The sequence below is a fragment of the Rhinolophus hipposideros genome, assembly GCF_964194185.1.
Source record: "Rhinolophus hipposideros genome assembly, chromosome: 10".
Taxonomy (NCBI): Eukaryota; Metazoa; Chordata; class Mammalia; order Chiroptera; family Rhinolophidae; genus Rhinolophus; species Rhinolophus hipposideros.
In genome coordinates, this window is record NC_138056.1 from 46,449,172 (window position 1) to 46,475,909 (window position 26,738).

General features: G+C 51.3%; 1 protein-coding gene across 2 annotated transcripts in view; it reads right to left on the reverse strand.

Moving 5' to 3' along the window:
• Positions 1-26,738, reverse strand: part of CLPB (ClpB family mitochondrial disaggregase) — a 136,992-nt gene that overhangs the window by 2,900 nt on the left and 107,354 nt on the right. For both annotated transcript variants that reach the window (XM_081062572.1, XM_081062571.1), the window contains exons 7-16: positions 24,183-24,297; positions 14,282-14,359; positions 13,039-13,094; positions 9,975-10,019; positions 9,470-9,631; positions 2,767-2,923; positions 1,885-1,958; positions 1,604-1,723; positions 1,298-1,402; positions 696-926 (exon numbers count right to left, since the gene is read on the reverse strand). In XM_081062572.1, the coding sequence (XP_080918698.1) occupies positions 696-926; positions 1,298-1,402; positions 1,604-1,723; positions 1,885-1,958; positions 2,767-2,923; positions 9,470-9,631; positions 9,975-10,019; positions 13,039-13,094; positions 14,282-14,359; positions 24,183-24,297 (1,143 nt within the window). The remainder of the gene's footprint in view (positions 1-695; positions 927-1,297; positions 1,403-1,603; positions 1,724-1,884; positions 1,959-2,766; positions 2,924-9,469; positions 9,632-9,974; positions 10,020-13,038; positions 13,095-14,281; positions 14,360-24,182; positions 24,298-26,738) is intronic.

Below are 26,738 nucleotides of genomic sequence, written 5' to 3' on the forward strand. Positions count from 1 at the left end.
TAGGCCGGGGGTAGTGACCCAGTCAGCCTTCCTCCCAGAGGTGTCCTATGCTGGCCTAGTTCCAAGGCTGGGGATATCTGGTCTGGCCTGAGCTCAGACACGGGCTGAGGAGGAACAGTAGCTATGATATGGCAGTGCAAAGTGGAAGGGTTCTATGGATCCCTTCCCCTTGGAATTTTTGGGCATGGGAAAGAGGTAGCTACAGCCTAACCTGCAGAACCTCTGTGTCTAGGCCTCTGCACTCTTTCCCCACTCTCCGTGGAGACATTCTGGGGACTCAGTTGCCTGAGGGCCAGCACAGGGTGGCAGGTCACAGTCTGGTCCCTGTCATCTTCCAGCCAGATCTGTTCTTAGCTGCCATAGTTCTGAGCTTTCAGGGAACACGATAATGTTCCAGAGACTATGGGGCATGGGGATCATGCTGAAGGACAGAGATAAGGGACCTCCCTCTTAGAGACTTGTTAGCAAGTTTTAGACCCACAGTGAAGGGGCCAGGGGAGGACAAAATTCCTGCTCTGGACTTTGAAGCTAAGGAATGGTTTTGCAGGGGCTGCGAGGAGGCAAGAGGCCTCAGGCTGGGTGGAGAGGAGAGAGAGGTATGAGGGGAAGGTCGGTCAGTTGCCATGCCACAGCCGAGGGGCCTTTATTGGAGGCTGAGGGCACGTATACGCAGGTAGCTAGAGGGTGTGGCACACCTTCTCAGGGTGGAGTGGTGCCCGGATGTCCAGTTTGTGGGTTTTGCTGTCCTTATCAATGATCTCCAGCCGCAGCTTGGGTGGCCGCTTCTCAGCCTGGGGTGAGGGCAGCTCAGGGCTCTTGAGTAGCTGCTTGTCCGAATCCTCCACAGTGATGCGCAGAGTGCAGCCCCCTGGCAGTAGGTCCTGCTCATAGGCGGCCGCCAGCTGGTTCACCACACGGCGCTCTACCTGCAGATGCCAAGTGAAGAGGTCGTCACTGACAAGGTCTGGCCAGCCTGTGGCCTGAGCGTGGAGGCCAGGCTCTGTCACTTACTGCTGGGACAAGTACTTACGCTGAGCTTCAGTTTTGTCATCTGCAAAGGACTAATCACACACAGCTTGCAGGACTGTGCAAATGACTCAGTGATGTCAGTTTTGAGGTTCCCAACTCAGTTTCCCATCTGGAAGGGGTTCATTCTCGGTTACCCTCTGGAAAGGGGCTTGACTTGGTCATCTTGTGTTTTTGGTTCTCAAGGGGCATCTGCTCTGGGTATGAACAATTCCAGACTGGGAGCCCAGGGGCTGGGTGTGGGGGCACCTCACTTGTCTCCTGTGCTCACCTCATGCTTGATGGAGCGGGCTCCATAGTGCACGTTGTAGCCATCGACCAACACGTCTGCCACCTCGCGGTCCCAGAGCAGCGTGATGTTGTGCCTTTGCTTGGCCTGAGAAAGGTCAGACAGGAGTATGCCTGCATGTGGCTCAGTGCTTCCCATTGCTCCCCACTCATGCCTGAGGCCTGGGCCAGTGAGAGACTGTGTGCCCCAGGGCCCCTGGCCCCACACCACCGTGCTCCACCTTTTGGGAGGTGGTGCTCCCGACAGGCAGATGGTCCATCCCCACCCACGGGCAGTCCCCGCTCTTACTCGCTTGGCCCAGAAGTTCAGTTCCTTGTTGACTAGCTGGATGAGCTCCGAGTGGCAGAAGGGGAGGAAATAGACGATTTCATTGATTCGTCCTAGAAACTCATCCCTCCGGAAGTGAGCCTGCGGGGCCAGATAAGGGGTGGGGTGAACCAGTGACCCAGATGGGGATAAAGGCAATTACTGAACCCCAATGGGGAAGATATGGGGGCTTCCACAGCTTTAGAATGGCTAAGGGAATCCCCTCATTTGAGGTTCCATCAGGAAGGACAAAGACCTCTTACTTTCAGGATGGGGCGGATCACATTCTCCTTGAAGTTCTTTGAGATGGTGATCTTGTCATTCATCTGGACATCCCCTGTGGAGACAGAATCAGAAACTGCCTATTGCCACAGGGGGCTGTGCGAAATGGGCCTGCCCTCCGGTCTCTATGAAAAGAGCTCTGGCCCCTGATGGTCTATGTGATCCTGGTCAACACCTCAGCCTCTCTGGGCCTTGGCCTGGGCTTCTTACCTGAACAATGAGAGGACTGGACTGGGTACTTTCTGAGGCCCTTTCAGCTCTCATGCGCTATAAAACCTGGGGTTCCTTATGGTGGAAGCAGTGTCAGGGAGGGGAGAGGGGAAGGAAAGGGAGTCAGGACCAAGACTTGAGTTCTAACTTGGAAGAAGGAGGCTGGTGGGTTCAATTCCAAATGGAAAGCTGACAGACGTGGCCTTCTCCCTGATGTACTCCTCCTTTCCAGCACTCTCCAGCCCATCTACACAGGAAGTCTCCCTGTGTAGACTGTGTATAAAAGGCTGTGTCCATCTCTGTATAATTTCTGATCAGCTGTCCCCTCACTGCACCAAAGCATCTCTGCCTGTTGAGTAAGCATCTCTTCGGGTCCCTAAGAACCTAGCTTCTTCCTGGCCCCTCACCCTGGGGTGGCTCTGTCCATTCATCTGTCTGCAACCCTCCTGTCACTTTCTTGAGGAAGTGAGGGCATGGTCTCTCTCCACTATCTGGTATGGTTCTTGGTGTCTGGTCATTGCCAGCTATGGACAAAACTGCCCACCTGGACCCTCACCAAGGCCTGGGACCCCAGTGCCATCCTTGTCCCCAGGAGATGTGCTCGTGGCCTGGGCCCTTGCCCAGTTGCCAACAGTTCAGGCCATATGCCATACCAAGGTTCTCGGCGATGCGGCTGTGGTTCATCTCCAAAGCTTCCTGCCTCAGTTGCAATGCGTGCTGTGCGATCTCGTCACTGGCCACGTTGGACGTCATGATGAAGATGGCATCCTTGCAATCGATGGTCTTCCCTTTTCCATCTGTCAGCCGGCCCTGGGAAAGAACCGTGACTCCATGGTCAGGGAGCTGTAAGGCTGGGCACCTCTTCCAGGAGGTCTCTCCAGAACCCCTGTGCCTCCCCCACCCTTGGCAGTCAGCTGCTCGCTCCTCTGGGTTCTGTGAGCACTGTTCTCACACCTCGGCTGCACCTCAGTGCCCTGGGCTACAACTGCTCCACCTACCAAGTGTGCCTCCAGGCAAGAACGTACCTGCTGTGTGTCACCAATCAGGGCACCCAATCATCCCTGGCACCCAGAAGTCAGCCTGATTTCACGTGCAGCCATCCAACACACTTTCTTGGAAGCCCACTCTGGTCCAGGCTCTGTGTTGGGGCACTGGTGACTCACTGAGCCTTTGACAGGCTCCCAGTCCAGAGGAGTGACACTTAGGAAACCAGCAATGACAATTCATGGGCTAAGTGTTATGAAAAGAAAAGCCCAGGTGGCTGTAAAAGTTTTACTGGGCCACTGTGAGGACTAGATATGGTCATACTCGAGAGAGATCCTTAGTTAACCAAGCTGTGCAAATGCTCTGAACTGTCATTACTACAGCAAACACATATATCTGTTGGATCCAAATGAACTGAAACAGGTATAACCTCTGCATCTTTGTAGCTATTCTCTGGCCTGACAGAGAAGTATAGAAAATACAGCTCCTCCTTTAATCAACGTGGGAAGTTTCCTTGGAATCTTTAGCTCTTCCTAAAAGTGACATAGAAGAAAGCGTTTATACTGGAGACACATGCACCAAGAAAAGAGAAAAGGAGCACAGCAGACGGAAGAGACAGAAGGGCGAGAAGGAGCTCTACCCACCCAGCAAACCTCAAGGCTATCACTGCATGACAGCACTCTGCAGTCATTTAAAACAAAAGCAATGATCAGGGCCTCACTGAGAGGAACTGATGGAGTAACAACAGTGGACAGTGGACACATGGGCACTTCCATCATGGTGTCCTGTTTAGTGTTTTCCACGCACTACTACACTTGGCCCACTAAAAGCTCCAAGAAGGCAGAGGCTGGGTCTTGTTCTCAATGGGTCCTGGAACACTGTTTGGCACGTAGTAGGTAGTAGGTATTCAGTACCTGCTTGCTGAATGCCTGAATCCTGACAACCTCTACAGAGAAACTGAGGCTCAGAGAGGTTAAGAAACTCATTCAAGGTCTCATAGCTAGAAAATACTAGAGCTGAGGCTCAAACCGTTTCACCCCAGAGCCCGTGCTCTTCCCTTTTGCACCAGGCGACCAAGGTCATATCAACAGAGCTGGGTAAATGAGGCTCCACGCAATTTTCTTTCCCTAAATAAAATTTTCTGACTCAACAAGAAAACAATCCAATTAAAAAATGGGCAGAGGACGTGAACAGACACTTCTCCCAAGAAGACATACAAATGGCAAACAGATATATGAAAAGATGCTCAACTTCACTAGCTATTAGGGAAATGAAAATCAAAACCACAATGAGATACCTTTTAGAACGGTGATTATAAACAATAACAAGTGTTGGAGAGGCTGTGGAGAAAAATGGACCCTCATACACTGTTGGTGGGAATGTAAATTGGTGCAGCCACTATGGAAAACAGTATGGAGGTTCCTAAAAAAAATTACGAATAGAATTACCGTATGACCTAGCAATCCTTCTGGGTATCTACCCAAAAAATCTGAAAACATTTATGTACCTCTATGTTCACTGCAGCATTATTCATGGTGGCCAAGACATGGAAACAACAAAAGTGTCCTTCAATAGATGATTGGATAAAGAAGGTATGGTACATACAGTGTTTTTCCAAAAATAAGACCTAGCAGGACCATCAGCTCTAATGTGTCTTTTGGAGCAAAAATTAACATAAGACCCAGTCTTATTTTACTATAAGACCTGGTCTTACGTAATATAAGACCGGGTCCTATATTAATTTTTGCTTCAAAAGACACTTTAGAGCTGATTGTCTGGCTAGGTCTTATTTCCAGGGAAACACGGTATATACAATGGACTATTACTCTGCCATAAGAAAAGATGAAATGCTGCCATTTGCAACAACATGGATGGATCTTGAGATTATCATACTAAGTGAAGTAAGCCTGACAGACAAAGTTGAGAACCATATGATTTCACTCATATATGGGATATAAAACTGAAAGCAACAAACAAATAAGACAAACAAACAAAAACTCATAGATACAGACAAGAGTGGTTACCAGAGGATAAGGGGGATGGGGGATGGTAGGAGAGAGTAAAGGGGGTCAAATATATGGTGATGAAAGGAGAACTGATTTTGGGTGAACACACAATGCAATATATAGATGACATATTATAGAATTGTACACTTGAAACCTATATAATTTTACTAACCAATGTCACTGCAATAAATTTAATAAAATTTTTTTTCTCAGAATTCTGCAAAATTTAATTTGCATCCTTTGATCCTCACTGGAGAGAAGCAACTGGGACAGGTGTGGGAAGACGGAGACCTGCCTGGGATTTCCTCTGGGTGCAGACAAAGCACAGGTCCTGCCAGGCTGGAGAACACGGTTCTGGGGAATAGGTCACTGACATCAGCCTGTCAATTCCTGCCTGCCCCAGGCTCAACCGGTAACCAATCCTCCTCAAGCGTTTCCCTTTCCCTGTTGGTGTGACCTGACTCATGGTCAGTCCTTGCTTCCAAAGCCACTGCAATGGCAGACCAACCCTGGCCCTCAGAAGCAACTAGGGAAGAAATGCACATTATCTAAGCACCTATTGTGTGCTGGGCATGGTATCTGGTACTTTTCAGCCTTACTTTACACTGGCCCTAGGCACAGGCTTCTCAGAAAGTGTTACTTCCAAGGAGGTCTATTCACTGGGGCCTCGTGATCCAGCTCCCAGTCACTCTCCGTCCCTGCCTTGGGGTGGGACAAGGGGAAGGCAAGGGCACAAATGGATGTTCTTGAGCTTTTGCCATTAGCCTTCTGCTTACGCGTGACAATATGACAGAATCTGCTCCTTAGTGGGGACCAGGTCTGCGTGAGTGTGGCTTGCCCAGGCACGTGCATATGACACGGTATGTTCACAGAGCTCACCCCTGAGGACTGAGTGCACGCGCTGCTATACTGGCCAGAGCAATAATCAGCGGCAATTTCATTCCGAGAGATCCAAGCTCTGCTCATAACTGGGCCTGAGGACGGTCCCCGGCGGGTGAGGGGAGCAGGTGCAGTGTATGCCTGACCCAAGGGTGACTTCATGTCTCCTGTCCTCAGAGTCCGTGGCAATAAAGATGTTTCCCAAAGAGGGAGCTGTCACTGTCCCACATCCCAGCAATGACTGGAGTGCACACATCCTAGGGGGGGAGGGTGTGTGCAACTGCTCACCCCAGGGCTCTAGGGGCTGTTTTCCCACTGCTTCTATCCTTGAAGGGAGGAGCAGAGGATGCGCTCCCTGGGGCCCGCTGCTTCCTGGGACTTCGGCCGTGTGCTGTAAGCTCTGGGTCCCTGGGAAGTGACCAGTATTAGTCCTGCTTAGTGCTTTGGTGAGCGCATCTAGGGCTCTTGCTTTTCTGGGCCCATGCTTGGGAGAACGAGCTGGGTGGGAATGGGGGGCTTCCCTCATGCCCCCAGACTGGATTAGGTGCCCTTACAATTCCCAGCACTTGCTACCTCACCCAGCACGGCGCTCACCACAGTGGGCCGAGCTGCTTTTTGCTGCCTGTCTCCCCGACTCACTCCTGACCACTGAGGCAGGGGCTGTTCTGTGTGTGCCCCCTCCGCCCCACACTGAACCAGTCTCTTGCTTGGCCAACTCCCCCGACTCTTTCCGGATAGGTCACAAGACTCTGTGTCAGCCCCCTCTTCTCTGCACATTATACTCTCTCTAGTCGCGAGATCTCATCGCTTCCTATGGCTCCCGTCATCTCTGTGCTGGGGCATTCCCGGATTTCTACTTCCAGTACAGACCTCTGCTACACTCCAGACCTCTCCAATTGATGAATGGCCTCTTGGACATCTCCATTGGGCTGTCCCTCAGGCATCACCTGTTAACAATTCCAAACCTCAGCTCACCTTCCTCGCCAATCTGCTGCTCATCCTCCTGTGCTCTCTGCCTCAGCTGATGGCAGCAGCAGCCATGCAGTCACCCAGGCCAGAAACCCTCGGCCCGTCCCTCTGTCCTCCCATTCACTGAGCCCTGCACAACTTCCTGGAAGTTCTCACCCCATGGCCCAGCTATAGAGCAGGCCTCCCCAGTTCTAGCCTGGAGCCTTCCATGGTGTTCTCGCTGCCCTCTTCTTCCTTCCGTTCTCTCACCACTGCCTACAGGATCTTTATAAAGTGAAAACCTGACCATGTTTCTCTCTTGCTTAAACTCTTTAAAGACTCCTTATGATCCACCAAATAAATCTAGGTTCCTTTGCCTTAACTGGGGCCAGGTAAAATGCCCCGTCTACCTTACCCACCTCATCTCCACCACTCTGTTCACTTCCCTCTGCAGTCGAGCCGCACTGAACAGCTGCAGTTCCTTGACTGCACCTGGCTGCCTCATGCCCCTGTGCTTCTCTGCACATTAGGTGTCTGCGGCAGGCCCTTCTCCTCTCTGTTCACCTGGCAAACACTTATTCATCCATGGAAGGTGTGCTGAATTAAGTTAGTCAGCAGAGCATTTCTCCTGAGAAGTGGGAATGGGAATGGCTAGAGTAAGACAAGGTCCCTGTCCTCAAGGAGCATACATGCATAAATCTGGCTAAGTAAACCAGGAGGGCAGCTTTGGTCAATGGAACCAAGGACATTAGCATCAGAAGCTAGAGCAGGCAGGACAGAATTACTGTCAACTCCCGAAGGCAGCCGTGGAGTGCCAGCTGCAGGGGAGGGATAGACAGGGCTTCCCGGTGGGGGTGGTAAACACCTTCCAGGTGGGCCCAGTGGTATTGCAGTCAGCAGTGGCCTTCCCTCCTCCTGGGCTAAGCAGGCCATCAGAGGTACCTCTCCAGGGACGTCAGAGGCCAAAAAGGCTGCTGGACTCTCCCTTCCTGAGAATGCTTCACTGCAGATGTGCCTCTCTCTTTTGACTCTAGCTGCACAATAGTTATTACTTAAGCTGCAGGCTCTGGAACTGGACCGCCTAGGTTCCAACCAGTTGTATAATCAAGGGTGAATTAATTACTCACTGTACTTCAGTTTCCACATTTGTTATATGGAGGTAGTAATAATCACTATCACAGGTTGCTGGGAGGATTAAATGACTTGATACATGAAAACTTTTTAGAATGGTGCCTGGCATATAAAGTGCAAAAATGTCAACTATCACCATGTCTCCTTTCTACCTGTCTACTAGGCAGGGAGCTCCAAGGGCAGGTTTCGGTCTGATGCGTAGCTGTGTACCTGAATCCCATCATGGGGCTGGCACAGAGCAGGTCTCAGAACACAGATGTGAGTAACTGAATACGTGACTTTTGAAGGACTGGCCTTCATTCCTCAGCAGGGGGCCTGGGGACAGGGAGTAGCTAAGGGGCTAGGAAGACAACAACAAATCTGGGGCAGGGGCAAGGATGCTGGGACAGGTGGGGAAGGTGGTGGGCAGCTATGGGGTCATTTGGTTTTGGGTCTTCCTGGTTTGGTACCTGGTGTGCTATTTGGTCCTGTACCTCATCTACTGCACTTGTGACATGGGAAGCAAAACCCCTTCCTATTTTCCTGGGGCTGGAAGGGCTAAGTGGACAGGTAGGCTGGACTCCATCTGGCATGTGCTGGCTAAAGTAGCCCCCGTGTGGGAGTACAAGAGAAGACTCATCCCGGTTCTGCAGGCCCCTGGAAAGAGCAGAGGTCAACCCCTCCATAACCATAAGCTCTCTCTCCTCAGCTCAAGGGAAGGAGCGGTACAGAGGGCAGAATTGGGGCTCTGGGATCAGATGTATTTGCAGCCCAGTCTTGACTCCACCACAGAGTAGCTCTGTGGCCTTGGGCAAGACATTTATAACGTCTCTGAACCTCAGTTTCTTCATCTGTAAAAGATGAGATCATTTCTACCATGCCTGGTTATTGTGATTAGCCATTACATCTGTAAAGTCTTTAGCACAAGCCTAGAACACAGAATGTGCTGAATAAATGAGGCTTCTTCTCCTTATGTAGAACTCACATCACCAGTGGAGTAGCCTGTCTTGTTTGTGATGAGCCTGGAGCTCCTCAGAAGAAAAGGGCTCTATGAGCCACAAAGGTTCTGGGATGTAGCCTCCTTGTTTGTCACATGAGGTCCCCGATGCCCAGAGATGAAGCAGAGCTGGAACTAAAAGTTCAGGTCTCTCTCTACCCTGGCACCTCTGCCCCACTCTGTCTCTCTGGAACGCAGCCTGGGCAGTGATGACATTTTCAACTTGTGGGCAGTACGGGTCTTCCCTTGAGTGCCCAGTCTGGGCCCTGGTCCAGAAAGGGGGCACATCTTCTAAGTACCCGAATGCACACACGGGGGAGCAGAAAGTTGAGGAATGATCAGACAGGCCTCTGGGTCCTTGGTTCCCACTGTTCACAGCCCCCCATACCTCCAGGTATCTCCACCTCCACTCCAGCCCAGGCTAACTTTCACCTCATCAAACAGCTGCAGCATGATGGTAAGCACATCTGGATGGGCCTTGTCCACTTCATCAAAGAGCACGACGGCATTGGGGCATTGCTTCAGCTTCTTGGTCAGCTGGCCACCCTCCTCATGGCCGATGTAGCCTGGTGGGGACCCGATAAACTTGGCCACCTGGGGGAAGCAAGGAAATATATTAGGAAGGCCTTTCCATGTTTCAGTTTCCAATATGGGGCATGCATAGGAAGATGGCTTCATATACACTGTTAGGACTGCCTGTCTCCTGGGCTGGCAGGAATCCGACCATGATGGGAGAGCAGACAGATCTTCTATGTTTATTCTTCAGAGCAAATGTGATGCAAAACAGATCAGTGGCCCTCTATACACTTATTTCCCCAAAGGACAAATCCCAAGGCTGCTGGAATTATCTCCAGCCCAAATCATAAGCTACATCAAAATACCCAGGTAGTCCTGTTGACAGGCCCTCCAAACCAAGCTTCACCGAGGACTCACTCACCTCATGCCGCTCCTGGAACTCAGACATGTCCAGCCTGATGAAGCCCTGTGTGGGAATAAGCAGGAGTCCAATCGGAAGCAGGAAGGCATAAGGAAGGGGTAAGGAGGACGGCATCTTAAATATCCCCTAGGCTTTCAGACCACACCAACTAAAGATCTATCCCATTCTCGTTACATATTCTGCCAGGCTCCTATGTCCTTTTCTGTCCCCTCATTCCCTGTATGATTCCAGTCCCTACCTTAACAAACCGGGTCACATCTTTGCCCTTCTAAATCTGCTCAGAGTGTCTCTTTACAGGGAGGCTTCCACTGGTCTGATTACCACATCATCCACGCTCCTCCCGCCCATTCCCCATTTCCTGAGGGCATCCTAGGTGTGCTGGGCACTGGGGCTACAATGGTGAACAAGCCTTGGTCTCTGTCCTCGTGGAGCACCCGCGGAGTGGGGCAGGCAGCCATGGACAAAGTCACAACCAGCGTGGACCTTGATGACACGAAGGGGAACAACAAATACCCGGACAGCTCCATGGTGCCCTCAGCTTTGCAAGTCTGTGTAGGCACACGCCCCTTTTAGTTTACTTTTCTTATAAACTAATAAACCTTTCTATTTATTTACATTTCCCCATTTCATCTAAAAAGCCACTCACGATATAACTTGTAGCCTCTCTCCCCACTGCTGGGCCTAGCTAGGGGTGATTTCCAAGGAAGTGGCCCCCTAGGGTGAGGCCTGACCATGAATAACCCCAGGCGAAGAGAACACTGGGTAGAATGGGATTTGTGATCAACACAGGCAGAGTACCCACTTCTTTTCATGAACTTAGAGATTTCGGGAGTCATAAGGGCATTCACAGGTGCCCTGTTTCTCCACGCAGACCAAGGTTCCCCACAGTCTCCCAGGCTTCTATCCTACTGGCACACAGTTTCGTCTGAGAGAGCACACTCACTGACTACACTTCTCCTAAGAGCTGGGCAGGATGGGGCGCCGAGACCCTGGGAGGGAGTTAGCTGTGTTTGAAATCCAGGCCGATTCTAGCTCGGTTGCTGGTCTGAAATTCCCTCAGTGATGTACTTCTAGTTTTTCCTCTGTCCTGTCACTCTGTACCTGAGGTACAGGGTGGCAGAAAGAGCCCCGGGCTGGCAGCCCGGGGGCGTGGCTTCCAGTCCCAATTCTGGGCACGCTGCCGCCCTGTTTCGCGCTGTAGTTTCTTCTTGCGTAACACAGGCCCTTGTTTCCTCTCCTAATTTCACCAGGGGCCTGAGGAGAGGCTCTAACCCAAGAAGTAGGAAAGGGCTAGGGGAAGTAATGAAGGTCACATAGGGGTACGTGGGGCATTAGCTAGCATGCATCTTCACAGCGCCCCGGCAGCTCAGCCAAGAGAAATCTAGGCTTCAGGACGGGCGAGAGGATGGACAAGGGGTACAGTAACCTGCCTGGGGCCAGCAGGAAGGACTGGAGCCTGGGCCAAGCAACGGGCCACCCAGCCCACTGCCTCCAAGGGGTGACGGTGTTACTTCCTTTTCCTCGGACTGAGGCTTATAGTGAAAGATGCCATCACGACACCCTGCACTGGTGCAAATGTGCCCCCAACTGAACAGACGCTCCAAGTAAAAAATGACTTGCATCATCAGTCTTTTAATAAGCCCCCTCTCCTTTCTACACCAGCAAGTCAGCAGATACTTTCCTTTTACTTCCACTGTGTATGAAGACATATTAAGACAGCTTGGATAAGGAGATTATAATTTGTAATTAAATATTAACCTTTCTGACAGTATTAAAATTAAAACACTCAGAATTCTTCATCCCTAATCAGGTGGTTCCTGCCCGTAACTGCATCTTCCCTAATAATAGTCTTGCTAGTTTATGGCCCTTTCCAGAGTGCTAATTGTTTCAATCGCTGCCAACCTGATGAATTGTCTTAAAAAATGCTATTTCAGTTAGAGCATATTAGCATGTCATGCACTGCTTCTTGCCTGCCTGCCTGTCAAGTGGGTCTGCTCTGGGTTTGGTTGAGGCAAAGCACAGCTCCTGGCAGAGCCAGGAGCCTTCAGCCAGTTATTAAGCAGGAGGATGGATGCAGCTCAGCAACACAGCCGGAGCCACCCCGTTTCTGTGGCTGCCGGTAGGAAGGTGGCAAAGGGGCAGTTGGTCTCGAAGCAGGACAGGAGGTGCCCAGGGCTCTGCTGCTGGGGTAGTTTGGCGAGCGGGCACAGTCCTGAGCAATTCCGCATTGCCTCAGCTCGGGAGGCTTTCCATAGAAATGAGGCAAGGGCATCTGGGGTCATGGCAAACCCTGGTGGTGGACAGGGGACCTTAGCCGTCATGCTGGTAAGGCTGGTAGAAAGCAGAATGTTTGGCTTTTGTTGAAATGTTTCTGGAGTCTCCGAGGACTGCTCTCTCTGACATGTCTCTCTGTATGGAAGCACTGCCTGTCAGCGTAGAAAGTCAAACTGAGCAGGCCTTGGAAAGCCAGAGTCTGAACAAATAGGGCATGAGGACGGCTCTTTCCTACGGAAAATCCAGGGCTGAGTTATGGGGGAAAGGGGACTGTGACTACCCCACATCATAAGAAATCCTGTTAAAAAAGTTCATGTAGGATGGAGAGAAGCCATAAAGCATCTTCTTATTCTTATGTGTTTTCTCCTATAGGCCCCAAGAATCCATCCCTCTGGCACGGCCTTGATGGCACCGAACAGTAATAGTATGTTTCTAAAGCTGTTTCCCTCTCCAGACTAAGTTTCTTAGGGCAGGGAGAGCATCTAAACAAACACTGTATTATCAGGAACTAGTATAATACCTGGCACAGAGCAGCTGCTAGAAAATATTGTACAGATGAATCTTACTGGGTTCTCCCAAGTGCCCCATGAGTCAGAAAGGGCAAAGAGTACCCTTCCTATTTTATAGATGAAGAAACGAGGTACAAAGAGGTTGGATAACTTGCCCAAATTCCTGGAACAATTGGTGGCGAAAGATGAGGCCTACTTCCCAGGCCAGAGTGTGTCTTTTTGATCAGCTATTGCCAGATTCAGGGAGCTAGGATTTTGGGGTCTCCATGGCCCGCCCTTACCTTTTTGGCATCTTTGTGCATATACTTGGCTGTCTGCTTGGCCAGCTCGGTTTTTCCTAATAAGAGAAAAGCGAGAGGAATTGAGTCAGGACCAGACTAACTCTCCTGGAATGAAAGAATATTAGAAATGCATGGACACTGAAAAGAATGTATTTTATGGATGGGAATGCTGAGGCTAGGAAGGGGTCAGTGACTCTCCCACAGTCACCGAGGGAAGGGTGAAGCTGGGACCAGAATCCAAGTCTGAATTGCATCCTGATTTTTCTGGATGGGGACTGAGGCTTTTTCTCTAGCAGCATCCTAAGAGTGGGAGGTTGACTCTTATAATCCAGAGCCAACTTGTCCTCTGAAACCCAGCACCAACCCTGCCTCTCCCAGGAGCACCCTGACTTCCTGGCTCACTGCACTGCATCTCTCTCGATACCCATGACCTTGTCATCCAGCGAGGCCTGGAGCCACAGACCCATTGGAGGCAGGGAGGGCACCTCTCCTTGGCTTCAAGGCCTTTCTTTGTAACATAAAGAGGGAATGACAACACCAAAGTGGTGGTTCTGAAGGGCCATTTGGTATGACCACCAAGCCTTTGGACATTACTGTCTAGTACAGGAAGTCAAGTTCTATAGCATCAGGAGGTGATGCTAACCTTTTTGGATCCTACCTGAAGGAGAGCTAGGTCCACAGAAATGCTGAGAGGGGAACAGAAGGCAACAAAAACCATGAAATTCCCTATCAAAACAATGGTGGGAGTGTGGTAGAGGAGGTGGAGGGGGGGGTCTGTGAGGGCAGAGAGTGAGGGGTTGAGAATGCCTCAGATATTCCAGCTCACATTGCCAGAAAAACACCCAGTTCATTTTACTGCAACCAGTTTCGCTATGCACCTAGCACTGTGCTGGCATAAGGGGCTTTCTTTTGCTTCCTAGCAGGTTATATCCCAGGCTGTACCGAATAACGTCGATGTGCTGGGCACTGGAGGTGGTTTAATTGGACCCAAAAGGCAGCCTCAGGAGACGAGCGGCTGGGGCACGGCTACCATGTGAACTGGGCCCTATACCCCAGCTTCCTGGGGAAGGAGCATACCTTAAGCTGTTCCTAATGTGACAGATGATTCCCTTGCTAGCTCTATAATTTGGAGGCATTGTACTGGGAGCTGGAGTTGAACTAGAGGTGGGGGGCCTGATCCTGGCCCACAGCCGCTGGGGCTCTCCCAGCTCTTCTTTCCCACCAGCTGATCTGCTCCCGTTACCTATTCCAGATGACCCCAAGAAGAGGAAGACCAGAGGGTGTTCTTCATCGTACCAGCCATTCTCCTTCCTCCGGATCGCTACGGCCAAACACACAAGACAGGGGACGGGGAGGGAGGCAGATAAATCAATGACACAAAAGGCAGGATAATTATCACTAAGTATACAATATGTTTTACTGCTCTGCGCCCACTCAAAGTCCTCACTACCATTAGTGCTGCCTAATCTGATTAGCTGGTAAGGCCCCTAGAGATACCTAATCAGGTTAGCATGGATTTGGAAAGCTGCCCGGAGCAGATTTCGGATAAAGTTTTCCAGGATGAGCACTCAGTGTTGCCAGGGAAACTGAAAGGCGGGTGGATGGTGAATGGAGGTGAAGGGGGTGGGGGTTGGTGAGGGAGAATTCGAGAGGAACTTTAGCTCTTGGCTGGTTACCCATCTACTTACCACTGGTGGGAGACTGAGCCTGCCTCCTATGCAAATGGGAGAGGCAGAAGCCCAGGGCAGGCCCCTGGAGATTGGGGGTGTGAGCTCTGGACTCTTTCCCATTTGGGGAAACCAAAGTCTGGTCCGCTGTCTGGAAATACAGTCAAGTACACTTTCTGGAAACCAGTCAGGGGTACTGTGGAGCTCAGGGCACAGAATGGTGAGCTGCTTGGTTAGCGCCTCCACTAACCACGGCCTCTGGGGGCCGGAGGGGGCAGGGATGTGGGGAGGATAGATCTGTACCAGATTCCCTGGGGGCGCAGCGCTGCTGGAACGAGACCTGACCTCTCCTCTTCAGGAGGAAGTATAAAACCCAAAGCGATGCATTCAAAGGGAAGAGATTACAGGGCCAACTGCAGAGTAGGAGAATCAAGCTCAGAAGACAAGGCCCAGAAACCAAGTCCACAGAGAAAGACATAGCGGTCTTAGCGATGTGTCTGCCAGTCTTGAAGTGTGAAGATCCTAAATTCTACACTATGTGGTAAGATCTATGTGGTTAGGTTTCAAGGAAGAGGCTGCAGAGGCCAAGGAAGGCTTTTTGGAAGAAGTGGGACTAATGACAGAACGTGTGCTGGGCAGGATTGGAGAGGCAGAAGGGGCTAGCATGACAGAACTGGAGAGATGGGAATGAACACGAGCAGGGGGAGTGGATCAGATGACAAAGGTCTGGAATAACCTGTCCTAGGAATTCAGGTCCACACTGTGGCCTTTCTCACCTAACCTCTAACATGGCTACCTTCAGTACTGTCTAGTTCTGGCCTCAGCAGAAAAAGAAGGAAACTGTGCAGCCTCATGAACATCAGACTCGCCATTGTGCCTGCCTAGGTGATGCTACCTGAGAATTTTGAGAGGGGCCTGAGAAATCACAGTCCAACTGCTCCCCTGGGCTAGGTCCCAGGCATCTCTAAACTAACTGGCCCAGTCCTCTGGAAAGCCGGGATCTACAGAGAACCCACAGGCCTCACAGGGATCTGAAGGCTGGGGATGAAGGGGAGGAGTCCAAGTCTGGCTGAGAGGGAGTCCCCAGTGTCCCGAGAAACAAGAACCCCAAATATATGGTGATGGAAGGAGAAGTGACTCGGTGGGGAGCACACAGTGGGACATAGACATGATGTTACAGAATTGTACACTTGAAACCTATGTAACCTTACTAACTAACCACTGTCATCTCAATACATTTTAATTAAAAAAAGAAAGACCCCTGGGGTACGGGTATTTGGGGAGGTGGAGACATCATAAAATAGCAAAGGTTGGACTTCTGTGAACACTGTGTTTGGATGTTTGTTGGGGCGATGGTGAGACAGGATCATCTGAAAGGAGTCAAATTCTTCCGAAATTTGACTAAATTGAGAACCTCGTTTGGAAAGAAGCTGAGCATAAACTGAGTTCAGGCTTCATGGGGTATCTGGACAGGCAGAGGTGCCTAGGTACCACTTAGACAGGTGGCCTGGGTTGGGGGAGGGGTCCCCAGGTGTCATGGACCTGAGGTTCTGACCTGGACTTCTCTTTCAGGAAAGCTTCCCAGCCCACTGAGAGCTGCACACTGCTGGGTGAGGCAGTTCCAACACACCATGGAGAATGTGGAATTGGATTATGCCTGGGGCCATCTTTCCCCCTTCTTTGCTAATAATGCACCTAGGAGAGAGCTCTTTATAATGCCAGGCAGACTCCACTGCACAGCTGTCCCTGGGCAATTCTGCCAGACCCAGAGCAGGAGTCTGGGGTGGGCTTGATCTGGGCCCCCTGTGAAACAGGCGAAATGCCAACCATTAAACAATTACAACTCTGGATATTTCTAATAATATCTGAAGAGAAAAATGGCCAAGCAGATGGAGTCCGACAGAATGAAAAATGGAAGCAGCGAGGAAGGACTGGGGAAGGCGGGCCCCAGGGGGTGTAGTTGGTCGAGAGGCCCAAGGCTGGGAGACTTGAGGGTCCTGTGAGGCCAGGGCAGAGGCTCGGCCAGACAGACCTGGATGGGCCCAGATGGAGGTGGCCATAGGTACTGGGGCTCTCACTGTGGACCAGCAGAGGCAGCACCTTACTCTGCTAGCTCTTCAGCCTCTAAAGAACTTCTGTAGACATAACTTCATTTGAGTCTCATTATGAACCTACGAGGCAGGCAGGGAACTTGATTCCCACTCAAGGAAATATGTACAAAGAAGTTAGGTAACCTGCTCAAGGTTACACAGGTAAATAAATGAAGACCCTGGGCTTCATTTACCCTAGCTTTGGCTGGCCCTTGAGCCTGAACTAGTGCTTCAGAAGTTCAGGGAAAGGGTCAACTTACCCTGGTCACAGCACCTCCTCATACTCTTGCCTCACCTGGAAAACTTCTGGCTCGAGCAGCCACTCAACATAGGGCCTCAGGAGCCCGTCCCCTGACCTCTGTCTGCTCTTACGCGTGAGATGCTGCCAGCGTCCCCTTCACTGGCTGGTTCCATCCCTGCAGCTCCAAGCAGGCTTGGCTGCCTCTCCACACGTGGGGCCAATGCCAGCGCCTCTTGCTGGGCTCTTCCCCTTACCAGAGCGCCTGCTCCTGGCCATGTCGACCATGACGGGGCCATCTTAAAACTCACCCACAACTCTTTTTGATGAACTCCACCTCCCCACAAGGGCCCCGGTCCTCCCGGGGTCTTTATTCTCTGGTCCGTGCTCGTCTATGGGCTGGTAAGGTGGAGAGGGTAAGTTGCAGGATCTAGTTTAGAGCCCCGGTCCTGCCATTTTACTAGTTGATTGACTTTGAGTAAAACACTTATTTCGTTAGATCTTCGGTTTCTTCATCTATAAAATGGGAACATGATACATGCTGAGTCAGCCCCATGAAGAGTGAATGAATTAATGGCTATGAAAGCATTCTGTAAGTTGCAAGAAGTGAAACAGTAAGAGTAAACATAATGGCAATCACAGCAGCAGCACTGGTGGCAGCCACTAGCTTTGGTATTTTACAGATACCTCTTTCATCCTTATAATAATCCTGAGAAGTACGTATTATCTCCATTTTACAGAAGAGGAGACTGAGGCTCAGAAAGGGGCAGTGTAAGGGGTTTCATCTGCCTGTGCCTTCATATCCAAGGGGGAGGGTGTGCCCCAATCTGTGTATTCCGTGGGAGCAGGTACTAACTAGGAGTTCGATTTCCTGAGGGACCCTTGGGAATAGCCCAACAGTGGTATAATGCTTGCTGGCTAAATGAATTAATTCTTGGTCTTTCCGGAATCACAAGAGGGAAAGAACAGATACTTCAACTCCCATTTTACAAAGAAGAGCGAGGCCTGGACCCAAGTGGTTAAGGCTCTTAGTGGTTACCACTACCCTTGGGTGAATAAGGCTTCCGTTCTTTTAACCCCTCTTTAGGGAGCTTATCAACTTATTCAGCAAATAACCTCTGTGCTGGGTGCTAGGGCACCTACAAAGAAGTCTAAAATAAGGATTGTGCCTTTTAGGTGAATGCTGCTATGAAAACTGTGGGTTCCAAATGGGATGGGAACACTGGGAAAAGTGTGGGAACAGCCATTTGTGCTTGACTGACGTTTGTGCCTGAAGGATGAGGGGAAGATCGCCAGGCAGTCTGGGTCTGATGAGACATTCCAGAAAGGAAGACCCAACGTGAGCAAAACCTAAGCGAGGGGAAAAGAGCTACCTTCTCTTTCCAGCCCAGGCCTCTGCCACTGTCAGCGCAAGGTTTTGGGGCAGTCTGGGCGGATTGCCTCATCCTTCCTGGTAAGTTCTAGTGTGGGAAATTTTTTTAACCTAACCTGGAACAGGTGTTTTCCAAGCCTGTGGTATCTCCTAGGGGAACCAGTCCTTCAGGGGAACTCTCATGGTTGAGAGTCACCCAAATGTCCATTAGCAATTTCTTGTCTACAGCCTGTAGGTTCAAGGAGCACAGAAAGTGTTCATGAAGTGCCTGCTGACTGAGTGGATATGGGGGCCTTGGATTTGGAGGATGCTCAGAGAACAGCTCTCTTCTTAGTCTTTAAAGATTAATAATTCTGAAGGTAAACTATTGCTACTGAATGATTAACATATTAAAAATGCAAGTGGCTCAGGTGGTTGGAGCACCGCGCTCCTAACGCCAAAGTCGCCGGTTTGATTCCCTTATGGGCCAGTGAGCTGCGCCCTCTACAGCTAAGATTGTGAACAACAGCTCTCCCTGGAGCTGGGCTGCCATGAGCAGCCAGAGGTTGGCGTGAGCTGCCACGGGGCTGCTGTGTGCTGCTGTGGGCACCGTGAGCAGCCGATGGCCAGCGTGAGTGGCCGGCAGCCAGTGTGAGTGGCTGAGAGCTGCCGGGATCTATTGTGAGCGCCGACCTACGACCGGCGACCGACTGCCTCAGCTGTGGGCAGTGCAAGGCTCATAATACCAGCGTGGGCCAGGGAGCTGTGTCCTACACAACTAGACTGAGAAACAACGGCTGAACCAGAGCGGGGGGCAGGGAGGCAGAAGAAGGGGGGAAAGAAAAACAAATGCAAAGAATAGCTTTTGCTGAGCCCACCCATTGCACGCACGAGCACATTGTAGGTCGGCATACCTTGAGGGAAGAGTCACATTCTTCCAGAAAGAGGCTGAGGTGAAAACTGGTTGAGCTTATATAAATGTCTAACCACTATGCTGTACACGTGAAATTAATATAAAATAATACTAAATGCCAAAAAAAGGAAATCTGTATTGAGGAGAGGAAGAGTGGCAAAATGGGCTTCAGAGTGTGTTCACTGAAGTTCAACCACATTTTACACACCTGTGTAGCCAACCCTGGGGAAACAGCTGAACGAGAGGTAGTTCCTGACCTTTGGAGGGAGAAAGACATACAAACTGATGCCCTGTGGTAAGTGCAGTGACAAAAGGTGTCCACAGGAAGCCTAGAGAAAGAGCCCTGCATCAGGTGGAGGGCCAAGGAAGGCTTCTTGGGGAGGTCCCGGGTCTTGAGCGTCTCAGCAGGGCAGTCCAGGCAACGAGAACAGCAGGGGCACAGGAGTGGGGAGGTGGAACTACAGCAGTTTCTAAATCAATCACTGCCACTGCACAACTCAGGATGACCTGGGTATGTTTCTCAGATCAGAAATGGGACTCCAAGGGAAAGCCCAGAGAGGTGCAGGGCTTGGGAAGATGAGTGTTGGATCAGTCAGAGCAGGAAGGGAGGCATAAGACAGGAGGGTGCGCCCACTGCGTGCCATATGCCTGACGCTGAGATTCTGAGTTCAGCCCGATCCCGGCACAGAAGAGCAGCTGATGTGGTAGAGCTTTCCCAAGGGAGTTCATGGCTTCAGAGTCAACTGGGACGGTACAATGGATGTGGGGGCCAGGTCCCGGGTCAGAGGGAAGCTTCCAGGGGTGTGGGTGATCTGCTGCCCAGAGGAGGCTTCTCAGAGCAGGTCTGGGGAATGGCCTGTCCACCCAAAGGGTCGAAGGTCAGGGAGTATGGGTGTTGTACTGAACTACTTCGCTACTGGCACATTCCCAGTATGCTGGTGAACTACTAGAGAGCAGGCTTACACTTCTCTTCTTTCCTCAGAGCACGTCACAGAGATAGACAAGGGGCCATATCACAAACTGCCCTAAGCATCTACTTTGAACATAGTGCTGTGCCAGGAACTGGTAAAACAAAAGCAATTCAGTCATGATCTCTGCCCTCAGAAGTCTACAATCCATTGCTCCTGAACTGAGTCAGGCTACGTAAAAGTCAGTCAGAATGTGGCAGACAGACAGGGCTGGGGTGGGGAAAGGGCCTGAAGAAAAGGAGTTCCATGCAGGGGGCAGCATCAACAGATGCAGGCAGATCCACACAGCACGTGCAGTCGGTGTGGCTGGTGGTGTCTTGGTGGGTGCAGTGCAAAGTGGGGGCAGCAGGGGTTGGCACTGTGTGCTGGGCTAGGGCAGCAAGGGCCACTCAAGGATTTTTAAATAGGTGAATTTTTACAAAGCTCACTCAAGCAGGGCAGAAAAAGTGATTATACCATGTTTCCCCGAAAATAAGACCTAACTGGAAAATAAACCCTAGCGAGATTTTTCAGGATGATATCCCCTGAACATCAGCCCTAATGTGTCTTTTGGAGCAAAAATAAATATAAGACCCGGTCTTATTTTCAGGGAAACACAGTAGTGAACGGAAAGGAGGCAGGAAGACCAGTGAGGAGGATACTGTGTGATTTAGATGGGAGATGCCGGGGTCCTGAGCTGGGGCAGTGGTATTAAGAACAGAAGGGAAAGGCCAGGTCTGAGATGTATTTAAGAGGTAGAATGATAGAACCTGATACCTGATGGGCTGTGAGGGGGTAGGGGCTAGGGAGGGGCCAAGAAAACGACTACGTTTCTATTTAGATCAGTGAATGCTGGTGCCTTGACTGAGACAGGAACACAGGAGGTGAGCAGGTTGGAGGGAGGGGGCGGAGTCTAACTCTGAATGTGCTGAACAGAGAACTGGCCTTTCTGAGGATGGTGAGGCACAGAGACTTTGAGCTCCCAGGAGGTCTGCCTGACAGGGGAGGCATCCGGTTCCACCCCACGACCAAGAACAGCTCTGGATTCTGGAAGGAAAACCTCACTTTCAATGCCAGGGCTCTGGCTTGCTGTGTGTTGGTCGGCCCTGCTTTGGCTCCAGTGACCCTAGTAGACCAGAGAGGCAAAGGGGGGCTGGGCTGTGGGGTTTGGTGCGTTATCTCCTCTATTTGTAAGGTGGTAACTGTGCGCCAGCCTTGCTACAAGCCCTGCAGCTGGGGATCACACTGATAAATTCACTGTATTACTTTGCACAAATCAATATCCCAGCACTTACCAGGGGTTGATGTGACCGAAATTGGTTTCAGCCAATTCGAGAGGGTAATAAATGGCCATTTATCAAATCAATTCATTCTGCGGCACTTCTCTGGCTGCCCATCCTCATGGTACCCCTGGGGTGCCAGGCTCCACCCAGCCAAGTCCCTAGCACACATGTGACACTGGCCGAGGGGACCCAGAGAGGGCTGGCCTACACTCTAGACCTGCCTCCTCCTCCAGCACCTGCTTCAGTCTTGAGGTCCGGAGGCTAGCTGCTGCTTGCCTACCACAGACTGACCCAGCGAGTGCTTCAGGGGGGAAGCGGGACATTATCTGACCATTATCAGTGTGATGCCCAGCCACGGGTTTCTAGCAAGGCGGGCACACAGCTACCAAAGGAGGAGATAACGCACCAACCCCATAGCCTGGGTCCCAGTAGCGTCTGTCTTCTCTGGGTCACTGGAGTCAGAGCAGTGTCCACAGGATGAGAAGTAGGGCCTTCCTAATCCGAGGCAGAGTCTGGGTAACAGAATGGAGCTTTGGGTAGAAGAAAGCATCAGGGCAGACATTCTGACAGCCCTTAGGAGGTGGGGAGCTGAATCATCTACTCCTGCTCTGGGCAAACGGCAAGGAAAGGCAGGTGGGGGGGCAGCAGAGGCCGGCAGGACCGGGGAAGAGGCCAGCCGGGCTGGGTCTCAGCATCAGTCCCAGCTGGAAGGAAACAGCCGTGGGCCTGACCTAAAGAGCACAGTGCCCAATCCTGGACAGTAAACCTCTTAAGGACAGGGCCTAGGGTTTATTTCGTGCTGTGTGACAAACTGCAAAGAGCATGTGCTTTATTTATAGTCAGTCTAGAGCTAGCTCCCCAGAACACAGGAGAGAACACTGTTGCTCAGAGCTGAGTGACCAGCCTGAGTTACACACCTGGTCAGTGCTGATCTGCTATAATATCTGAGCCCACACTGGTCGAATTCTTTCCATCTCAATGTCCTCCTCCCCCTCCCCCAACTCCTACTTCTGGGAGCTTCATATGGAATGGGCTTGAGAAGCTTGAAAGGAGGCCTGAGGAGCAGATGGCCTGCTGAGAAAGGGCTGTGTAAGAAGCAGAAGGAAAATACTATGATGGCAGCTGTAGTTCTGGCCCAAATGGACAGGAGACTCTAGCAAGAGACGCTTTCTTAGATCTCTGCCCAGGTAATCTATCTTTCCCATGGCCTATTGCTTTCTCCAACCCGAGAGCTCCCAGGGTGTCCCCTCCCTCCACTGCAGACATGGCTTTGGCAAAGAAGTGGGGGTTTATACTGCCAAGGTAGTGGGGCCTCGCATATTCAAAAACATTTTCCCTGGCTCCTGTGTGTGCCTGCGGGCAGCCTTCCGACCTCCAGCTAGTGAGGCAGTTCTGCTCAGTGGGCTCCTTTGATCTGTTGGTAGGGTCAGGCCCCTGATGGGGGCTCACGACTGCCACCCTGAGTCCCACTGGTGTATGTGAGGATGATGGGGATCAGGCTGGGCTTGGTGTGCCACGGGGGGGGGGGGACCACCTTCATGTTTCAATTACTCCTCTAATTGGTTTCCTAGGGCTGACAGTGCCACCCCAGAATATCCCAGAGGGGCACCACAATTTCAGCCTGATGTCTCCGTTATCGGTGAGCAGAACCTGGTGACTGCATCTGATGGGACCAGATGCCTGGAGAGCAGAGGTAAGCAACATGTGGGGGACTGACCGAGACACCGCAAGGCAGGGGTTATGGAACGTGAGCGGAACATCAGAATCGCCGGCAGGGCCTGTTAAAACACGGATGCTGGGCCCCACCCCCCGTTTCTGATTTCACGGGTCTGGGGAGAGGCCTGAGACCTGCTGTCTAACAAGGTCCGAGGGGACGGTGGTGATGCTGGGCCAGAGACCACACTTTGAGAACCACGGCCTCGCGGGACCCCCGTCTAAGCTGCGCATGTGCCTCTGCTCTTGCCGCATCTGTCTGAGGTCACCCTCAGGGAGTCATGCTGCTGAATTGGAGAACAGTGGGGAGGCCACCATCCTGAGCAGAATCCTGGTCTTGTTTCTCTTCAGTGGGGTCGGCATGGGCAGGAGGGCTGTTAGAGCAGGGGTTACACGAGCGGGCAGGCTGGTCCCCTGGGGTATGGGACATAAGAGCTTCTGGGGTGGAGAAGGAGGCATTCAAGACTTGCTCAGGGTGTTTTCCCTAAAATTGAGCCAGTAGCAGAAGACAGAAGTTCTGGTCCTGACTCAGCTGCTTCATAACTAGTGATAGACAAGCTCCCACTCCCCTCTGGGTCTGTTTCCTCACCTGAAAAGTGGGGGGCGTGGGGGCAGTGGAGCAGATGAAGGTCAGGGTTCAATTGTAAGCATAGGAAGCAGCCCTCAACAATGATTTAAGTGCTCTGTGTCTCAGCTGCCTCATCTGTACAATGCGGATTTAATGGTACCAAGCTTCCAGGGCCGATGGAAGGATCAAATAACACAACACATGCAAAGAGCTTATCATAATGCTTAGCACATAGAAAGTACTCAACAAATGTTAAGTTGTCACGTCATTAGCCACCTCTCCACAGGACGGTGACAGCAGGACGTACACCTCACTGCAGCAGACCAAGGGCAACCCTGCCCTTCTGGGTGCTGGCTAGCTCCTTCCATACTCACCTGCACCCACGGTGGCGATGGCACCCTCCTGGCCAATGATGTGCTCCTTCAGCCGCTGCTCCAGCGGAAAGCGGCGCCGCTCCTCAGCCTCACGCTTCCGCTGCTTCTCCTGGTACTGTGGGGAGAGGAAAGGGGGCTCAGGAGTGCTGGGCCCAGCAGGATCCTAGTTTTCTTCTATCCCCAACTCAGGGCATAACACATCGGTTCGGCTCTCCAGGGATCAGGACGCACAGCTCTGCTCAGAACCACTGGAGGCCCAGTCCTTCCCCTGTCCCCTCGTCCTAGCCCTCACCTCCTCTCCTTACCGCAGGTGGCCACTGCCCAGGGGGTCATGGCTCACCCTGCTAGTAAAATAAATATTGCCAGTAAATCAATCCTTGACTCTGAAGTCTGACAGGAGACCTGGGTTCGAATCCCAGCGCTAGCCCTTACAAAATGTGCTTATCACCTGGAGCAAGTTACTTCACCTCAGTTTTATCTGTTAATCAGGTATTACATATGATGGTGTATGTAATGTAGCTACCACCGTGGCTGGCATGCAATAAGTGCTTAACAAATACAGGTTCTTTTCCCTTTCCACTTATCCTCCTGTAAACCAGAGCTATGGATACCTCCACTTCAATGAAACTGCATTTCAATTAAACATAATTATTCAGCAATTGCTATGTGCCTGGCCCCGTGCCTGCCAGGATGGAAAGGTGGGGTGGGGAGAAAGAGAAAAACTGTACTCTGCCCCTGGGACGTTGTAGTTGATGCTGAGTGCCTGGCATGTGTTGACCCTGGTGTTGGTCCATTTCAGAAAAGGCAGAAGCTCCTGAGCTTGGTCATGCTGTAGGGAGGAGAGGAGAGCCTGGCCTTGCCCTCAGGGAGCTCAAAGTTGGGCAGGGGAGGTGAGGACACAAACATTTTTCAGGCATAATCAACCATTATTTTCTTCATGGTTCCAAAGCATGCATGCCCGCTTTTAGCCCTACACCCATCACTAACCCACCCCCCACCAAAACCGAACCAAACCAAACCCAAACTACTTGAAAACAAGTTTGTTGCATGTTTGTGACTCTGTACTCTAAATCACTCATGAGTTCCCTGAGGGCAGGCACTTTTTTTAATCACTGCTATTCCTAGCACAAGTCCTGGCACAGAGGAGGCATCTGGTTAATGTGTGCAAAAATGAATCTGATGACAGATATAAAGAGGAATGAACAGCCAGACCGGGTGGTGCAGGCATACAGAGAAGGAAAGATACATTAAATGTGGAATATTTTTGGGGGGAGCTTTCTGGGAGACGGGAGGCTTGAAGAAGCTGGAGTACTGTGGGACTATCTGGAGACCAGGGAGGAGGCGGTGAGTGCATGGGACTTGTGAGAAAGCACTCGTACAAGCTGGGGGAAAAGGGAAGGAAGTAGGTCTTGGAGTGAAGTCTTCAGGAGGCTCCTTTCCCCTAAGACTCCTGTAACACTGACAGCTTTTTAGAAACGAGCTGCCAAGGTAAGGCCTTGTCACAAAAGTCATGGCTGCAGATTGCTCTTGCAAGCAGAGTGGATGAAAAATACCTGCTGCTTGGGCAGTGTTTTCCTGTTACGCTAGTGACCTTGACAGAAGTTAAAAAAAATAAATAGCAAACAATCCAATTTTGGTTGTTGCTATCAGTCTGTAACTGAAAGCTCCCATCAGTTCTGGGGTTTCATATAGAGCAATAATTCGGCGCCGATCCCAGCGGAGAGACGCTTGCCGGTTGGAATCCAGAGTGTCACTGTGCAGCTCCCTCAGGCACCACATACATCACCTGGCTCTGATGACTCCAGTCATATATCTGCCTCCTCCTCTTCCCTGCCCACCCAGCCCCTCAGCACTTGGGTCCACTGGGCTGGAAGGCTCGGATGGTGAGATGCACACAGATCGGCTGGTATAGCCCTGGCTATGAGCCTGGCTGGCTTGCCGTCAGGCGACGGAAGGAGCCTGAAGCGACGGAAGCTGGCCTCTGAGGGTTTGTTGGGTCTATTTCCTCACTTCCCCTCAGTGATGGGTATTCCTGCCTCTGGGCCTTTTGCTTACACTGTTCTCTCACCACAAAAGTCTCCTCCATTCCCACCTACCTCTAAGTACCCGATGAACTCAGCTTCAGTACCAGATTGTCTAAGAAGCCTGTTGTAAGGCTTCGGGCCTGCCCCTGGTCCGGAACCTCTGGAGCACTCATTTAACTGCCCGTTTATCTCTCCTTTCTCGACCATGAGGTTCTTAGTGACAAAGACTATGTTTTACTCATCTCTGTAGCTCTAGCACCTAGCACAGGGCCTGCCTCACGGAAGGAGTCAGTCAATACATGTTGCCAACTAAATGAGGTAACTACCGTTTGTGGACCAGTTGCTGTGTGCCAAGCACTGTACTCAGCATATTATACACAGTGTCATATTTAATTCTTACAGTTGTCCCCATCTGAAGTTTGGCTCCTTTTTAGGCTCCTAGTGGGGAAAGTCATGAGACACAAAGAAGCTTTGCTCCAGACAGACCGGAATTCAAACCCTACCTCATCTACCTACTAGCTAGCTGACCTTG